Here is an 18535-nt window from a genome sequence, read left to right on the forward strand (position 1 = left end):
TAGATTCCAGTTGCATTTAGTCAATAAAAATCAAAACAATACTTATTTAAATATCAAGAAATTACACCTTTGGAAATTGACAGAAAAATAGTTTTAGACTTAAGCAATTATTTTCTTTGAAAGATTATCAATATATGTGAAAATGGTTTACACAGTGGTTATCAACACAAAGCTCCTCTATAGCAAAATTCAATGGCTACTCCAAAGAAAATCTCCAGTATTTTATTATTACCTCATTTTTTGCTTGTTTTTTTCAAAGTTTTCTAAATTCTGAAGAACGTGTCTTTCTGGCCACTCCAATGGATTTGGCTCCATTAAATCAGGCTCTGCAAAAAGTACATATTGGATAACCCTAAATAAAGAATCTTATTCCTTAAAGAAATAGATATACAGTCCATTATATTAGATATTCCTCAATTCATATCTCTGAAAGTATGTAAATAAAAATCTACCTCGTTATGCAATCAGAAATGTTTTCTGGACAAATTTTTGTCAAGAAAGAAAAAGGCAATAGGCATTGCAAGGGTAATTTCAGTTTGCAAAATAAGCCTAGAAAGCTACTTTACTTTTCCTTCCATGTTTTCCTCTTTTGGTAAAAATACTTTATTCTTTTTAGCAAAATATTGACAACCAAAAAATATTAAAAAACATCCAAAGAAAATAAACAGTGTATTTTGTAAATAGAAATACTTACCACAAGTCACAGTGCATGATCTGGTTTTATTGCAGACTTTCTGTAGAACAGGTTTAGGAAGACTAGTGCTGTACAGGTTCAAAAAACATTCTCTTGTAAGTTTTAATAAGCTTCTAAACTCATTGCTAGAAATAACTGCAGGCTTCTTGGTCAATTCCTTTCTGTCTATAAAAGAAAAAATAAAACGTATTGCATCTGCAAGTAACAACAACAGGAGCCTGCTAAAAAACAAACGAGAAAATCCCCACCCAAACACAGTAAGACAAGTAAGTTAACTTGACATTTACTATTGTAAGACATGGGTGGTTTATTCCAAAGAAAAGTGAAAAAAATAGCAATTAGAACGGCTGAAGTCACACATGATTCATGTTTTTACAGTCCTTTAACTTCTGGGTATATGCATTTCTGAGTACATCCAGGTTTGAATCCCCCCAGAGACAAACACCTGGACTTGCTGAGATTAAAGCAAAGGGCTCCAGCCTGCAGAGCCTCCCACCCACCTGTTTCCACTGCTGTTGCAGGAGTGTGGCTCCACTATAACTGAAAGCCTGTTCTGGGCTCTTTGGTCAGAATATCAAAGGTCAGGTAATTCTGCTATGATTTAGGTCCCAGTGTGAATCAGTGAATCCCAACTGAGTCCCTTAATGGAAATGGGTAACCCACTCAAAAGAAACAAAGACACAAGCTCTAAAGCTGGCCAAGCAGGCCCAGCCTCAGGGCTGAGGCACACAGGAATCTGGAAATAACTGTGAGTCAGCAGGGGGTGTGGGGTGGGAGACAAGGCTACTTGCAGAAATCTTATTTTCTTTAAGCTGCTATTCTGGTAATGAGAATACAGTTATATTATCTCCACAGCATGCCATTTTCAATAAGCCAGCCAAACTCTCTGAAGCATTTTTTCTTTTAATTGAGTCTCTTTATGCAATGGACTTAAGATGGAAAAAAACCGGACACTCAAATGTACTTATCTGCAAAGTCATAAAAATCTAAGGAGGATGATCTTTTAAGTTATCATTATGAATGATGCATCATGATAAATCTAACAAATCTACAATCCATGGTGTTCCTCTGCTGCTTAAGACTTTTCAAATAAAGAATAAAAATTAAAAAAGCTAAAAAATCCAAACAAGAATTCTTATTTTTGTAGAAGGCATATCCAGCAGTAAATAATTTTTGAGAAATCATCACAGAATTGCACAGAATTATTTCAAAGCTATGCTCAAAAATTCAGAGTATTCTCTGTAGCAACCACCAACACTAGTTCTTCCATTATCTGTCAGATTACTTCCATTATCTGACAGATAATCATGGATGTACTTCAAAGTTTAAAAATAAGCTTCTGCTATTTCTTCACAAAGTGATGAACACACTTGGGTTGTCAGACAACTTCAGTTTTTGAGGTGAGCCATCCCATCCAACCTGAAATAAAGACCTTTTAAATACTGGTTTGAGAATAACCAGACCTTTCCCATTACTTACTGAGATACTCCTTCAAGGCAAACACTTGGAGACGAGACAGTTTTGTTTCTCTCTGTACAATCTCCTCTCCACAATAGCATGGCAGAGACTTGATAAAGTCAGAAATATCAAAGTCTGTCCAAATTAGGAGAAATCTTTATTACAAATCTCTTTTTGGAGTCATTACTTAATAAAAGATATAAATATAGGAAACATAAAAATCTCATATTCAAAGGAAATGACCAGACTTTCAAATACGGCTAATCATCAAAAAACTACACAAATTCATTCCAGTTCAAGAGATGCCTGACTAGTATTTTTGAATTTCTGTACAAAACCAGTATAATGACAACACAATTAACATGACTAACATTTAAAGAAGATAAAAAGATCCTAAGTTTGATACCAGGAAAGAAAAGTTTTCTCTCAGCATATGGTCAAGGACTTTCAGTCTTCTGATGCTGTACTAATGGGATTTTAATTAGGATAAATGGCAGAGTAGTCAGTCATATCACATACAGATTTATTTCAATAATAAGGAATTAAGTGGATAAAATGCAGGTCACTGTGTTCCTTTTCTTTGCCAGTGTTATTGAAACAAATACAGGAATTAGTAGAGTTATCTGGTAGGTGTAGCTGTAACATGACAACTTTTCCATGATTAATGGCTGCACACCTGCTCCTGCCTAGTGGAGCAGTTAGGATAGGAGTGCCAGCTCATACCCTGAAGATTGCAATAACATGGACATCAGCAAAGGAACTGAAGGTAATAACAAAACTCAACTTGTCCACTGGCCTTGAAGTTTTTATTTTAAATCACCTCTGAAACAGGATTTTCAGAAGATATTTACCTAGATTTTTGGCATGGGCTGGTCAGTCTGTACACCAACAATACACACTTTCTAAACTTTAAGCTTTTATAAATTTGTTTTGCATTATTTTTATCTGTATGTCCCTTTACAATAAACAATTTTCAACTAATCTCAAGTATGAGAAATGACTGACAATAGCTTTGCATAATCAATTAAAAAAAATATAGTAGCAGTAAATTCTGTGAATAAATAAGCTCTAACTATATTTTCTTACAGATTTGGAAAAATATTGTTAGAAGATGTAATATTCCTCACGGTTTTCTCCCTTTTAATAGTGCCTGGAGTGAATAAAACAAACTTAGGAAATTTAGTAGCATTTGCCTGCATTCAGATACTCATTAATAAATAATTGATTACTCTTACCTGACTCTGTTTCTTCTGCTTTTGCCTTTAGCTTTCCATTTACTGCAGCAAGAGTGGCCATCCCATTGATCTGGCCAGCTGAATGAATCAAGGTTGCTTTACATCCTCCAGAGCCGTTGCCTTGTAGCAAGAAATAGTACCGACAAGATTCTCCTTTCAGTTCAATTTCTGGAACTTAACAAATATCAGGACATAACTGTGAAACACCCTCAGGAAAACATGTTTAAAACAAACTAAAATCCACCTTCAAAATGCTTTCATTTGCTTTCCTCTGTTCTGTGAGAAATCTTACTAACCAGCAGCCAAGAGAAGTTCTTTAACTGGGCTAAGTAAGGGGCAAACCTTTAACTGGCAAAGTTACATTTTTACTATGAAACAATTAAGAGAAGTTTCTGTTCTGCTAGGTAAAAACAGGCCTTTTTATATATGTGCATTGAAATAATGTAAATGTTCAGTGGATGAACATACAACTGTAGAAGAAAAGGAAATCTTGTACACACTCTTCCCAAGGACACTGCATTATTCATTAATAAAAGCTTCACTCCCTGCTTTACCCTTGTGCCTGGATGAAAAATAAAGACAATCTATTTTTAAACACTGGCATAAAGTATGCAGTTTTCAAAGTAAATTAATGTGGGACCTGATAGTAACAGTGAAAGGATGGGTTTGCTATCTTTTCACACAGAAAACTTTTTATAGCGCCTTGGTAGATATAGTAATCAAGACAATGAATATCTCTTGATGTAGTAAATTTCAAAAGTAAAATGTTTTAATCTCATAAGGTATTTGCAGTACTGACTCAAGAATTAACTCTATGGGAATTGAGTATTTATTAGTATCATAAATTTTTGTAGGCAACAAATAATATATTCCTGTGTTTGTTGAAAATGTATAGTTGGACATAGAAGGGAAATGACTACCTCAACACAAATTCAAAGAAAGGAAAAAGAACAGTAAAGATTCCAGAAATGTTGTCATATTTTCCTGTTTTCCATGTCACTTGAAATATATTTCTTCTCCAGTTTATCTTGACATCTCAAAGATGACTCCTGATGGGTAAGCTTTTATGTCGCATTTTAGTCTTAGCATTTAAGAACTACCAATACCAAGAATTATACTTTCCCACAGATGGAAGAGATTAAGGATTCACAAATCCTTAGTACAGTCAGATTAGTGGTAGCTACTAAAAAAATCAACAGTTTTCAACCAAACAAGAAAATACATTTAGAAAGTCGTGCTTCTTCTCCTATAGTAAATATTACTCAAGAGGCTTAATAAGAACTTGTGTATTACTGATCACACAATAGTTAATACTTGTACAAAACCCTTCCACTGGAGCACAGGACAAATATCCTGCAGACACTGGGATCTTGTGCTCATTTGACTGAATCACTGCTATCTCTCCAATAAATACAAATGCTGCTGCTGTGACCAGCTCTATACCCTCTGTACTCAACCACTTTCAAATACGCAGAGAACTTTAAGTCTATATACTGCTGATGCCATTTGGCTTTTGCCTGTTTTATTTTTTATGTTCTCTATATTCTTCACAAATATGCTTTAACTCTGTCACATATTGTATCAATAGCTGACTTCCCCAGTACTTTTCCATGGCCTTTCCCTAAGCAAAAAGACAAAACAAATTCCAGCGCTCCAAGCCCTGGCAAGTACAAGGCCCCAGTGCTATCTTGGCTCTTCCTGGGAACCAAGGCTGAGAACAACTCTTCAAGATACATTCTCATGGACAAAGTACAACTAGTGCTGAAGGGGGGGCTCCAGAGAAGGGGCTTGGCCTGGGGGGGAACTGTCTCTAATTGGTGCTTTTTATCAATTATGCTGATTTCATAAAATCTATAAATGTTCTCACCCCTGGCGGAGGTAGGCTTTTGTGGACATCTTTCCATAACTGCCTCTGAAGACCTTCAATAAAGATCCCCTTTTTTATTACCTCCTTGCTAAAATTATCTCGAGTTTCATTTCCAGGTTGGGAAAAAGGCAACACTGCCAGCACCCATTCCATAATTAAGCTTCTTGTCCTGTTATACAAATCTTCCTAATTCCTCTCAATTTTTTCCTGTCTCTAAACCTGAAAAGGTATCCGTCACCAGTATGAGCCATCTTCATCTGCATACTTGTTTAAAAAATTGTCTTGAGTTGGCAACAGAAATAGTCACTGTTCCTTGGAATCTATGTTAATTGTGTATTAGACCATGTATAAATGAGATTATTTAAGAAGACAGAATCCAGCACTTCATCGTGTCTTAGATAAGTACTTCAAGCACTGGGTTACCATCAAGTTCCTTCTAGCCTGATGTTTTCAAGTGCCTACAAACCTCACAGTCACTGCTTGTACAACGCCTCCACTTGCAGGACACATTCGCTGGCTGACTGAGAAATCTGCCCCAGCCTTGCTCTGCACTGATTTCCCTTCTCCCACTTTCTGAATCAGATTTCTAAGCACAGGGTATGAGAGACAGCTGCCACAGGACAGCCCTACAGGGAGCAGGTTCTCAATCACAAGTTTAGCACACTGGCTCCCAGGTGTATGGAGGCATTCAGTATTTCTTAATAGTCTATATTTTCCCAGGAAGAGATTGACATTAAATGCAAGTGCACTGAAGAACCTCTGGAAATGCTTAACGAAAAGGGAAGCACCTCAGTGAAGCAGACTGGAATTCCACCTGCAGAAGTAAACCTCTGTGCCATGGATTTTACAATAACCTCAGAAAAATGTGTGGAAACTGGACCTTAACTGACAGATAGGACACAAAAATGGTTTAAAGGAGACACCATGCTTCCCCAAAGCTTGCCTTGATTGTTACCATTTTTCTTCCAGAAGTTTGCATAGCTGAACTTTCATTCACTAAATCTTCTCATGTCAAAGAAGATTTTACGATCACTGACTTCATTTCATTGAAGTTAAAAAGATAACCCCAAACACACAGAAAAAACTCAACATATATATATACACACACACACATATCCATATAACCACAACAAAATACACATACCAGACATGACCTTGGGTTTCTTAGCCAGATATTCCTTCCATTTCTTGCTGCTCAGGTGGGCAGGAGATGGGATCACTACACTGCTTACATTACATGGCAATGTAAATAAAGCTCCCACCTAAGCAGAGAAAATATAAGACATTGAATTAGTGAAACCTGTTTTACATTTCATTCTTGAGCTACTGATTTGGCATTATTTCAAATCTACTTGAACTGAAGAAAAACATCTCAACATATCTGTCATTCACATCAATCAAAATGGAACTGCATTTGAGATAAAAGCTGTAAAAACTGTGTTTACTTTTTGGTCCAATTGAGATATCATTAACTTCTGAATTTCCATTTCATACATAAAAAAGTTATTTATTATGTATTGCAAGTGTCTCCATAACCCGGAGACACTTCCAAAATCCAAACATTTTTGTAGAGCACTATCCAGAGTGAAAAGAGAATTCAAAGATAATAGTTGGCATCAGTGACTCTGCCTTCTTATGAAAAAAAATTCTTTTTTTTTTTTCCTTCCTACATATTACCCTTGTCCCTCAACCAGATACTGGACTATGTTTATGTTTCTATGTAGACCTCAGACCAATAAGCACTAACACAAAAATTGCAGACATATTTGAACACTCAAGCAATAAAGCAATACTATTACAGGTACTAGAAAAGCTTACAAATATGCAATATTTTGAGTAGCAGACTGAATAAAATCCCCATGAGAAATTGTTATTTTCAAAATATATTCAATTGAACATGTACAGAATCTAAAAAGTAACCTGAGAATGTGTTTTTGCTGTTTGGGCTTCTTCTTTAAAAAAAAAAAAAAAATAGTAAAAATGTGAGCCCCTCGATTGTAAAAAGGGTATGACCAAGTGTTCAGTATTCTTAAGTAAAATGAAGACTACCTGGGATGTTTACCAATATAAAACCATTTTAAAAGATACTTTTGGTACAGCATTAGAAAAAGGACCTTTTCCTTTTGTGGCTAAGCTAATGGAGAATGGAGTAGCAGGGAAGAAAAAGAGTTACTAAAAACCTAAATAACAAACTGAAAATGAAACATACAGCCTGATAATGGGATACCATCTCCACAGTAAACAAAAAAACATATGTTATTCATAATAACTGTACCACCATTTTTAAACTGCAGGTTTTGTTTTGAATGGTATAGATTTATTTTAAAAACACTAAAAAACTTTCCTAAACAGGATGTATTAACTTGGTGATGTAAAGGTGATAGAATGTTCAGGAAAAACATCTTCAAATTAACACTGTGGCTATATGATAATGTCACTATCATTCTAAGGCAGAGGAGGGAGGGAGAAAGCAGGACTGTAAAGGTTTCATGAACTCTTTTTATCCAAAAATCAGAATATGCCCATATAAAATAAAAAAACCTTTCAATTTCACAGTAGCTAGATACATTTTGTAGGCTACACACATGCCCACCTTTTGCTAAAAAAATCAATAGCTCAATTATGATAGTACAGAAATTATCTGTCAGGATAGAATTAAAAATTAGAAAATCTTTTACAAGATTGAAACTCAGCTGAGATAAAGAGAAAACTTTTCAGTGGGTATGTATAACATGGACCCTTGAAATCCATGTTTGCTTTAGAATTAAATATTGAAGAAGCTTAGAGACTAGATTTTAAAATATTATTTCTGTATCTTTTATAGGCAACATACATACCTTCATTTTTCTGCTATAGAGAAATAAAAAGTTTTTACCTTCCCAGAGAGAGAAGAAATCTGGTCCAGAAGCAGTGTAGATGTCTCCTCGGTATTCTTTCTTGACAGACTCCTGAACAGAACAGTTTAAGGAATCTCATCTTCACAAAGAACTATGCACCTCTGTTTTACAAATCAGGTTACCATCATATCTGAAAGAAGCACTGCAAGCATCTAGTTTTTGATACTACAGTACCACAAAACATAAAAAACTCACCTTTCCTGGTAAAGTGAATACACTTGAAAATGTTATATGACAAAATACTCCACTGACATCTGTACTACAGGCTGACAGAAACGGATATTTATATATTCAAAATCACAGCATCCAATATTATATATCCTAAGGTATTACTGGTGCACAAAGACTAATACCAAAAACACATACTTTTAAAAACCAATAGTAATATATCTCAAGATCTCAGCAGCACACACTGCAGAGAGAACTCCTCTGCTAAACCCTGCCACAGATTTTGCCACTGTACAATAAAAATATGGTTTGCAGACAAATGTTCCTAAATTGAGAAGCATACTTCATTCTTTCATTAGAAGGCCTTGAGGCTTTTTTTAAACTTGCACAGAATACACATTTTTCTCTTGTTTTCCCACAAACAGCACGTACATCAACAGATGAATTATATGTACAATAATATCAACAACACATGGTTATTTAAATGTCAAAATTAAAAAATCCAGTTGTGAAAAATCACTGTGACTATTTTGGCAGGCTAGAAAGGAATGAACCCTTGCCTATCTTCATCTGTCTGTTACTTGCATGGGTGGATGCTGATCTTTTTCTTTCTGCTATAGACAATTATCAGTAGTAGTTTAGATCCTTAAAAAAAGGATACAGCTCAAACTCCAGATCTGATATAAAAATGGAAGGTAGATCAGAAAGAACCACCATCTGTAAAAATTCCAGCGCAGGACCATAGTAATGAAAAACCTGAAAAGAGATCAAATTAAAACCTATATATATAACACTCTATTATATATATGATGTTATGTCAGCTGAAGTTCCTCAAGTGTTTTGCTGGAGGCAATAGCCTTGCAGATAACATCTGAAACAGGAAAAAAGGAATGCAAAAACATTTCACAACATAATACTAAATTATATTAAAAAAAGGAAGGTATTTAATTTTTGATAATAAATCTGACTTTGTAGAATGTCAACAAAGTGCATTAAATGAGTTCTAATTGTTACCCAAAATAAAATATGATCTACCAGGAACAGACAAATGCAATACAAAATGTCCATGTTTTAACAATGAAAACAACAAACTCCAAACTCATACCAATTTTCATAATTCTCATTTTTGTTTTCATCAACACATATGATTCTGGAGTTCCCATCAATTATCTACTTCCAGGAGAAAACATGAAACAGCAAGAGTGTAAAAAAATACCAAACCCAAACCTTTAAAATTAAGTGGGAAGGGTTAGATAAATACAGAATTCATAATTTAACTATTTTGAGTATTAAACTGAACAAAGTCTCAATTTCTACTAAGAAAAAAATCTGGTATTGTATTCCTAAGAACAAACAGATGAAGTCTTAAGGACCTGTTTTGACAATACAGATGTACAAAAGAAGCATTCCTCAATATCCTTTATTCAATCATTACTTATATACTTAACTTTCAGTTCTGACTAAGAATTCCCCAATTATTAATTTTCTCTGGAAAGCAAAACAGACAAATTCTAAAATTCAAAGAAACATCAAGAATAATACTTGCTTCTGGCAAAGTATCAGTGTTCCTCGATTGCCACTCTTTCTTAGCAGCAAAGCAAGAATTTAATTTTGCAGTCCTGAATGTCTTGGCTGAAGTGCTCTTAATACAAAATTCTGGAAAATCTACTCCTGATCCGAACTGAAAAAAAAAAATAAATTACAATAAATATGTCAAAAAGAGATACAAATTATTTCTCTTCAGCCAGTTAGATGTGTTATTATTTTTAACAATTATTATTATTTTTTCTTAGAACTGTAAAACTAAGAAAAAATACTAGACTTAGATAACCACATAGGAAATCCAAAACAGTAATGTTGAAAATGTACACAATGTCACAAAGCTCTCAGGTTTGCAGAAACATTAGACATATGCTTGCAACAATGACTTATACTTCCATGACAATGATTTGTGGTAGATATAAAATTATTTAATTTTGAACAGTAAGTTTTAATAAAAATATTTCAGAGGGGTGCATCTGGATTTCCGAAGTTCAGATCTTGATGCGTCGGTCTCATTTATCATTTCATCCTGTCACCCACCCAGTCATGCTGCACATTACCTTTGAATCACATGATTGAAACCAAATTTGGATTAAGGTATAAAATGCACTGCACAATAAATGCTTTAAATGAGGTACACAGATGCTTTAAAAAATAACCCCCACACTAATAAACTAAAACTTATTTTACCTTTCTTTCCCAGATCTGAATCTTTCCTCTCCAGAGTTCATTTAAATCAATAATATTCATGATATCATCTGAAGATATGAAGTCTGCTGACAGATAGTCTGCAATCTTTTGCCAGCTACTGTAAGAATATCAAAGAATTAATCTTACTGAGTTTACAAATAAACATATGCAATGCAATTTTACAGAATTTACCTATGCACTGAACAATCTTGTCTATGTCAAAACAGACAGTAAAGCTTTACAAAAGCTTTGTATTTCACAAAGTCAAAAATATTATAGAATTGCTCGTTCAGGCTCAGTAAAGGAAGTTGTTCATATGATCCAAGAAAGTGACAGCAAAGAACTTTGACATCAAATAAGACTGACAGTGGCAAGCTGCAAGCACAATCCAGCAATGCTGGGTGCTAGAAGCTGCAGCAAAGCCTGGCAGCCGTCAGTGGGGCCATCACTGGTCTGTCCAGATGGTTTGTAGTTAACCTTCTAAATGGAGATATGACTGCAGCAGAAGGATTATCCAAATTCTACGAGAGAACAGCCAGTATCTGTGGGTTCTGCTGGCAGTCTGTCTTCTAAGCAAAATCAGCACCATCAACAGAACAGGAAGAATAAGTGAAATCACTTTCATCAGAGATCTTCTACACCCAAATAATCTCACTTCACATAAAAGGTAACAGAAAAATGTATTCAGTCAAAAGCTGCCTCCACAGGCTGATATCAATGAGCACTGAGATCAAATACCTGTGGAAGTCACTGAGTAACTTTCTTGTCTTCCACATACCTCAGGAAACACTGCGCAGTAAGGTATATTGCTTATTCTATCCAAGGACTGAACATCCACCTTTTTGAACAGTTTTATTAATTTAGGATTAAGCTTAACCACATATGAAGCAAATTTCAATCTTTTGGGCATGGAGGGGAAGGAAAGCAGAGACCTTGCCAAGTTGCTCAGTATCCACACAATCATTCACTTTGTGGGATAAAAACCCCAAATCACTGTGGTTTATAGGGCAAGATATCACAGCCTTTATATGTCAATTAGAGGAGGAGAGTAAGTAAATTACTTGACTTAATTTCAACTTGAATTACTAGTCTCAGTAATTCTTCATACTATCAGAATCTTGCAAAACATACAGGAAGTAATAGAGAGTTTATACTACTTTTTCAAAAGGGAAAAATGAAGCTCTCTACTTTTCCTCCCTGAAATGTAATACCAAAGGTAATATAAAATCTAAAGTAAAACCAGCAGTAGAATGGTTTCATTTAAAGGAATCTGGAAAACTACAATAAATACTTAAGTTATCCCACAGCATAGCATAATACAACATGAAAACATTGTAGGCACACTGAGCCCATGGAAAGGGAAGAGAAAATATTTTTTTCTTTGCTCCCACAGAAAACAAGAAGTGCAGAGGACTGGCTCTTTTGCCTGCTTGTCTGGTTAGGATATCCATCTACAATAAATTAGCATGAGTAATTCCTCCCTTCATAAAATATTAGACAATTAATTTATGTATTTTCAAAGTATACATGTAAACTACTTGACATGCTGTTTTTATTTCAACCCACTGACCTATGCTAACACAAAACAGAAGTGACCTGAAATAAATGTCATACCCTTTAGCATCACTTGCTGCAATAGTGATCTGTGCAGAGTGCCACTCTCTCAGGTGTTTCAGGGCACCAACAGCAGGTAAGCAGTCCTTTAACTTGGGTCCATCACATTCAACAGCCTGCAGGATTACATCAACCATTGCTCTGCCTATAAAACAGTTGTGTATGACTCAAAGGATCATGATGCAGTAAATTATTCAGTCATTTAAAAACAGATTAGTATTGGTTATCATTGACTGCTCTAAAACCAGCAAAAAGATCAAGTAACTTCAAGATTTAAAAAACTTTTCACGTATTTTAGCTCATCTCCTGCTGCTCCTCTTAGATGAACACAAAGTATTTCATTGAGTGACAGATGAGATTTGTCTCCCATACATCTAAGATAAGTAATTTTCCTACTTTTAACACTCTAAATTGCTATTTTTCATTCTTCTTGAGTTCCTTTGTTATCCCAAATCAACTTCTGCAACATTATATAACCCTAACATACAAGGTGATATGTATCTCCAGTTTACAAAATTCCAGTCCAACTGTTCTGATGTACTTCTCATCCTCTTGTCTCCCACCCACAAGTAACCAGCAGTCAAATCAGATGTCAAATCAACATCTTCCTTTTTTCATAAGAAATTTCCTGTGTTGAGTTTTGCATTGCTACGATTATTTTGGTGCCATTTCAGATGGATAAATTTATTATATAAATAACTATTTTAAACTACTGAACTACAGTCTGCCAAAGAAACAAACAAGCAGCAAACTCGTCTTCAAGCTTATCTTCAATGCCAACCATGCTCAAGTTCCTAAACTACCTTCAAGAGCCACATTAAGTTAATTCAGCTACCAAACTAACATCGTCTGAACTTTTCCATTCACTATGCTTTTACCAGATGAGTTTTTATATCAGTAACTAACAATATAAAATCCAATGAGATTGATTTTTAAAGACGGATTACCTGGGGCAGGCAGTTTATCAGCTAATTGATGCAGACTTTCAGCAGCTTCATCATAGATACTAAAAATGAAGAACATGTTTGGAACCAAAATATAAACAAAATCATTTAGAAACAGAATATTTCTAAACAAAAATGAATGAAACAATAATGAATGGTACCTGATGTAAGATCTTACATCTTTAAAAATGCACAAATATACCTAGGCTATGAGAAATCATCACCTTTTACTAAGACAGAAGTAGGCCTAATGACACTGAAATAATCTGCAGTAAAACTGGAAGAAGGATTCAAGAGGAATTAGCAAGAAATTTTTGTATATATGATGTTGGCTGTTAGGAAACTGCTCAGTAAAAATCATCTGTAAAAAAATTAAAGCTATGCTAAACGAAAGAAAAGTATTTTCAGTACTAGTAGGGGAATTGTTCATAGTTAACTCTTGCTTTGGTAGTAACTTGCACTTGTTGAGCTTTCCTGATCCCCTTGGGTCATCACTGTTAGCTATCAGATCATGCTCTTTAAGTAAAAATAATAATACACATACTCTGTCAGAGACAGTGATTCCTGACTGTTACTGTCATCTTCCTCAAAATTTTGTGTGGTTCCCAGGTTCTCATCAATACTTTCTTGGTGAGAGTCTTCATTTTTCTGTGTGCCAACATTTATCTCCTCCCAGTCAGAACTGCAGAACTAATCAAACACAAAGACTTAAATAAGCAAAAAGACTTTTGAACATCTCAGTTTTAACCTGTTCAACAGTCAGGCAGATGGCTGAGGAACTGATACTCTAAAAAAGTTTGTTTTACCTGATAATAACCACAAATGACCTGACTTGCAAAATACCATTTCTTTGCACCTGGAATACCAGCCACTGAGCATGCTGCAAAGAGATTAAAAAAAAGATAAGATTTAAATTAATCAGTTCACTACAATCTATTCTTCCTATTTTAATGAACCTATTTTAATCTCTGTTAAGAGATTCTGTAAGTCATTTAATGTGCAACAATTACTTGAGTTCTACTTTCCTTTGGCATCATAATTAAGTTCTGAACATAGTAAGGTGTAGGTAAGTGTCTGGGCAAGTGTCTAGTACTGACGCTCTGACTGTTTATAAGTAAGAAAACCTTTGACCTCTTCTCTGTTCTGGGTAATATTGCTTTCTCTTTGAATGATCTGTCTCAGACCTGAACTAAATAACACCTTTCATAAATATAATTTAGAGTTCACAAAATGAACATCATCTATCAACATTTCTGTGCAATAAGAAGCATAGAAGTTGCAAACAGCTTAACATTCCCACCTCTATGAATTTTAAGAGCTTATAATGGTTTTCCCAAATGAATACTACTTATATGACATATATATTAATTATAATATACAATTATATTCAATATATAATTAATTATAATATTATCTGTGACAAGATGAGCTTATAACAGTATGTACCCAAATCAACTAAACAACTAAGAAAGCATTTTTTGATTAAAAAAACCCAAAACAACAAAACACAAACACACAGCTCCTAAAAGTACTAAAGTAGATCTTAAGAAATCTATTTTAAGGCGAAAAAATTATTTCATATTCATCAATTAAGGTTCTGAATTGTTACCCAACAGACAAGTATTGCTTCCACTGGAAAAATTAGAAGGCATTATAGGAGTAATTAAAATATCACGCTCCCCACTGACTTGAGAAACAAGCCCTTTCCTACTTTTCCTTGCTCAACTGAACTGGAATTTCAAAACCATTCCCTTTCATTTCTTTCAACCAATCAATCTAATAATCTCCTAACACCTTAGCTGCTAAAATGATGCGAGTTCTCCACAGAAACAGGAGCGGCAGGAAGAGGCCTATGCCACGCAATTGGATTTATTTACATTTCTGTTTCCACTGACAGAGCATGCACAGGCCAATGCCGTGATACCATCTGCCCTACCTCACCGTGCATTGCAATATTTACCTGGGAATGTGCTCACATCTGCGTTTATAGATGCATTACAACTTTCTTTCAGGAACTGATATATGTCTGCAGCAGTCCCAGCTAGGAAAAAAAAAAATTAAAAAAAATCTTAAAACTACTGAATTATGAAAGTTAAGTCTTACTTTCTTACAAATACAGTATAAAGTTCAGTGATATCAGAAAGTGAATTTAGGGGAGGAGGGGGAAAGGGATTGGTTGGGGTTTTAAAGAGAACGATCACCTGCAGATTTGCAGTTTAAAAAGGCAAATTTTCCTAAATTCTCCTTTAAATCATGCTCAGGAACGCATTACAGAGTTACACGGCATCACGGCAATAAAGCAGGAACCCCCCGCGGAAGTTTCTGCAGGTTAAAGTCAGCAAAGACTTTCAGCCTGGAAGCAAAGGGGTGTTTAGGGCGGCAGGAGTCCGGAGAGCCCCGCGGCCACCGGAGCAGCCCCAGCCCCGTCCCCCGCCCGGCGCCCGCGGGGCCCCGCGGCCCCAGCGCCGTCCCCCGCGGTACCTGCGGCGGTCGCTGCCGCGGGCCCGCCCTCGGCCCGGCGCTCGCCCCAGCTCAGGAGCAGCACGAAGCGGTCCATGGCCGGCCGGGCCCGCGGCCGCCGCCGCTCCGAAGGTCCCGCGCTGCCGCCCGGGCCCCGCCCTTGCCAGGGCAGCGCTTCCGCTTCCCGCGGCCCCGGCGCGGGGCTCCCTGCGCGGCCGGCGGATGGCGAGCTACAGCAGGGCGGCCCAGGTGAGCTCGGCCTCCCCCGCGGAACCCCTCGGCCTCGCTGCCTCGGGACAGGGCCCCGGGGCCGCGGGCGGGTACGGAGGATCCCCAGGCCCCCAGGGGAGCGCCCCGGGGCTGTCCCCGGTGTCCGCCCTGAGGGTGCCGGTGGCAGGAACCGCTGTGTGCGACGCGTCTGGGCTACAGGGACTCCCGCGGCTCGGGCTGAATGCTCCGTGTGGGGGAGCTGTGCCCTTCGCCGGGAGGGAGGGGGACCTTGGGCGTTAAGTATTTCGCAGCGGTGTTAAATATCTTGTAGCGAAAATGGAAGCTTGCAGCAGGAGATCTGCATTTTTGAAGCAAAGCCCTCAGGGCCGGTAACCGATCAGTGGTGTTACACGAGTACATCGCACGGCAGTATCGCAGTGCTCCGTCCATTGAAAGGTTATTTGAAGGGGATGGTGCTGCACATCAATATTTCGTCCAGTATTTTTGGATGTAAAAGAGGTGTTGGTTCAATTGATGAGGAAGATAGATTACGGTAGTGTGAGCTTTTCCTATAAGAAGTACTGAACCTCTTTCTTTTCAGCAATGGGCTACTTTTGCCAGAGCCTGGTACCTCCTCGATGCGAAGATGCAGCCCCCAGGAAAAATAGCAGCTGCCACTGTAATCAGACTCGAAGGCAGACATAAACCTATTTATCATGCACTAAGTGAGTATTACAGTGGATGAAAGCAAATTTGCTTTTCTTCACATTCATGTTTCTTCCAATTTCAGTTTTAAAATCAAGCCTGATATAAAAGATTACATTTCTCAATTGTTTATAAATAATAAATTAATTGAGCTTTTTTCTCATCTTTTTCCATCATACTGCTCCACTATCGAATGTTTTTTCTTTATCAGTACACATAAAGGATGTTACGAATTTGTAATTCATTTTGAGTAACTGAATTACAGTGGATTGTTCTTTCATTTTTTTAAAAACCTCAGAATATGTTTTGTAGATTTTAAATGTAAAGATTTAGTTCACAGTGCACATAAAGAAACATCCGAGTGCTTCCTTCCAGTAGATGCCCAGGACCACATTCTTGGGGTGCTTCATTCTGAATAAGGTGCGAAGAAGTCCTGTTTTCATGAGGCAGAGGGCACAAACTGAAACACAGGATACTCTGAACATCAGATAAGATGTTTTGTACCGTAAGAGTAGTGGGAAATCGTTGCCCAAGAGGTTGCAAAGTCTCCATCTGTGGAGGTTTTCAGAAGCTGGTCCTGCTTTGAGCACAGGCTTTAGAAGACATGACCTTCAAAGGCCCCTTCCTGTCTCAACATTCTGTGATGAGGAGGCTGGGACCTGTCTGATACTTAAATGGGTGACAATCGTTGAAAGGTACTTTGTTTAAATAAAACAATCCTTTTGTTTTTCTGCAAATTAGAGATTCATCTATAAAGATGCATCTGTAATCCTGTTCATTACTTGTAACTCTGTAGTGCCTGTCTCATGGGGATAAGCATTTTATAAATAATAAAAAGTTGATCTTACACACCACTGGTACAGTGTTCCCTGTAATACCCATGCAAATTTTTCCAAACACATTACTGAACCATAAAAGAAGCCTTGAAGTTGGCTCATACATGTTGAAGTGTATGTAGTAAAATTATACTGGATCTACTTCACAATAGCAGGCTGGATTTGTAGTGCTGTAAAGATTTTTAAATGTCTGTAGAGTTCTGGTGTTGCAAATTTTGTTGTATCCACAAGATGTCACTGCAGACTGAAGGCTGTCTTGAGAAATAAAGCAGATGCTGAGAAGAAAATATTTTGGTTACCCTGTGCAAAAGAACTTTGATACTTTTTGATACTTTTATGTCTGTGGAGTTATAAAGTCTTGGAAACTATTTCAATGATAACTTCATTTTGTTTAAAATATTCTGTAAATCAGTACTAATTGCTTTTCACAGGTTGACACCAAGTGGTTGGTTACTACTACTGAGACATTTAGGAGAGCAAAGTATGCAGGAACTTGTGGTTTATGTATTTGAGGCTTCTTTTGTTTCTTTCTTTGAACTAACAAATATTTTAGTGTCTGTGAGATAACATCTCCTTGGACATCAGGGGGATTTGTTTTGTTTTTAATTTGGTATTAATATTTGTTAATTCAGTGTTATTGCAAGTGGAAAATTGTAGGCAGAAATTTCCTTAGATGAGCTTATTGTGTCATTTTACCAACCAAAACACCAAAAAAGTCACAAAGTCCAGTGTCGGTTTCCTGAAATTTATAAAGACATACAGTGTTTTTAGAACTGATCTGTCAGCAGTGAAAGGCTGCAGCAACAAAGATATGTAAATTGCATTTGCACTTCAGGTGTAATTGAAAGTGGAGCATTAAAAGAATACAAGATTAAAAAATAATAAAAAACTTAAGGTGTGAAGCATGCTTTGATTAATTATATGCTCCTATAAAAAGTCCATAGTCAGTTTAAGCCCTGCTTTGTATAGCTGCTTTGTTATCTACTCAAAAGTGTTTTCATCAAGTGAGCCTCTTCAAATACTTGTGTTCTAACCTGGTGATACAAATGGGACTGAACTATGGACAAATCATTTTCACTTAAGTTGAATGGGTGGCTACAGCTTATCAAGATCATTACTTCTGATACTAAAAACTACATATTTTCTCCTATTTATGTGATATTTTTTCAATAATAGAGGTTTTGTTAGCACTTATTACTACAGAAGCCCTATTAC

The 18535-nt window shown here is 36.5% G+C and overlaps 2 protein-coding genes across 5 annotated transcripts in view; one reads left to right on the top strand and one right to left on the bottom strand.

Moving 5' to 3' along the window:
• MTBP (MDM2 binding protein) overlaps positions 1–15712 on the bottom strand; it is a 29198-nt gene extending 13486 nt beyond the window's left edge. The window contains exons 1-15 of one of the 4 annotated variants that reach the window (XM_086879569.1): positions 15591–15712; positions 15070–15150; positions 13916–13989; positions 13654–13799; positions 13113–13171; positions 12166–12310; positions 10552–10666; positions 9866–10000; positions 8981–9075; positions 8130–8202; positions 6399–6516; positions 3388–3561; positions 2174–2287; positions 695–859; positions 233–326 (exon numbers count right to left, since the gene is read on the bottom strand). In XM_086879569.1, the coding sequence (XP_086735695.1) occupies positions 233–326; positions 695–859; positions 2174–2287; positions 3388–3561; positions 6399–6516; positions 8130–8202; positions 8981–9075; positions 9866–10000; positions 10552–10666; positions 12166–12310; positions 13113–13171; positions 13654–13799; positions 13916–13989; positions 15070–15150; positions 15591–15666 (1664 nt within the window). In that variant the 5' untranslated portion in view covers positions 15667–15712. Of the gene's footprint in view, positions 1–232; positions 327–694; positions 860–2173; positions 2288–3387; positions 3562–6398; positions 6517–8129; positions 8203–8980; positions 9076–9865; positions 10001–10551; positions 10670–12165; positions 12311–13112; positions 13172–13653; positions 13800–13915; positions 13990–15069; positions 15151–15310; positions 15463–15590 lie in introns of those variants that run through there. The other 3 variants (XM_086879589.1, XM_086879583.1, XM_086879575.1) reach the window with 3 other exon arrangements.
• A 2-nt stretch (positions 15713–15714) lies between these two features.
• MRPL13 (mitochondrial ribosomal protein L13) overlaps positions 15715–18535 on the top strand; it is a 29618-nt gene continuing 26797 nt past the window's right edge. The window contains exons 1-2 of the mRNA XM_023921442.2: positions 15715–15818; positions 16381–16504. Coding sequence (XP_023777210.1) covers positions 15792–15818; positions 16381–16504 — 151 coding nt within the window. The 5' untranslated portion in view covers positions 15715–15791. The remainder of the gene's footprint in view (positions 15819–16380; positions 16505–18535) is intronic.

This window comes from Cyanistes caeruleus, chromosome 1 (assembly GCF_971803275.1).
Source record: "Cyanistes caeruleus chromosome 1, bCyaCae1.hap1.1, whole genome shotgun sequence".
NCBI lineage: Eukaryota > Metazoa > Chordata > Aves > Passeriformes > Paridae > Cyanistes > Cyanistes caeruleus.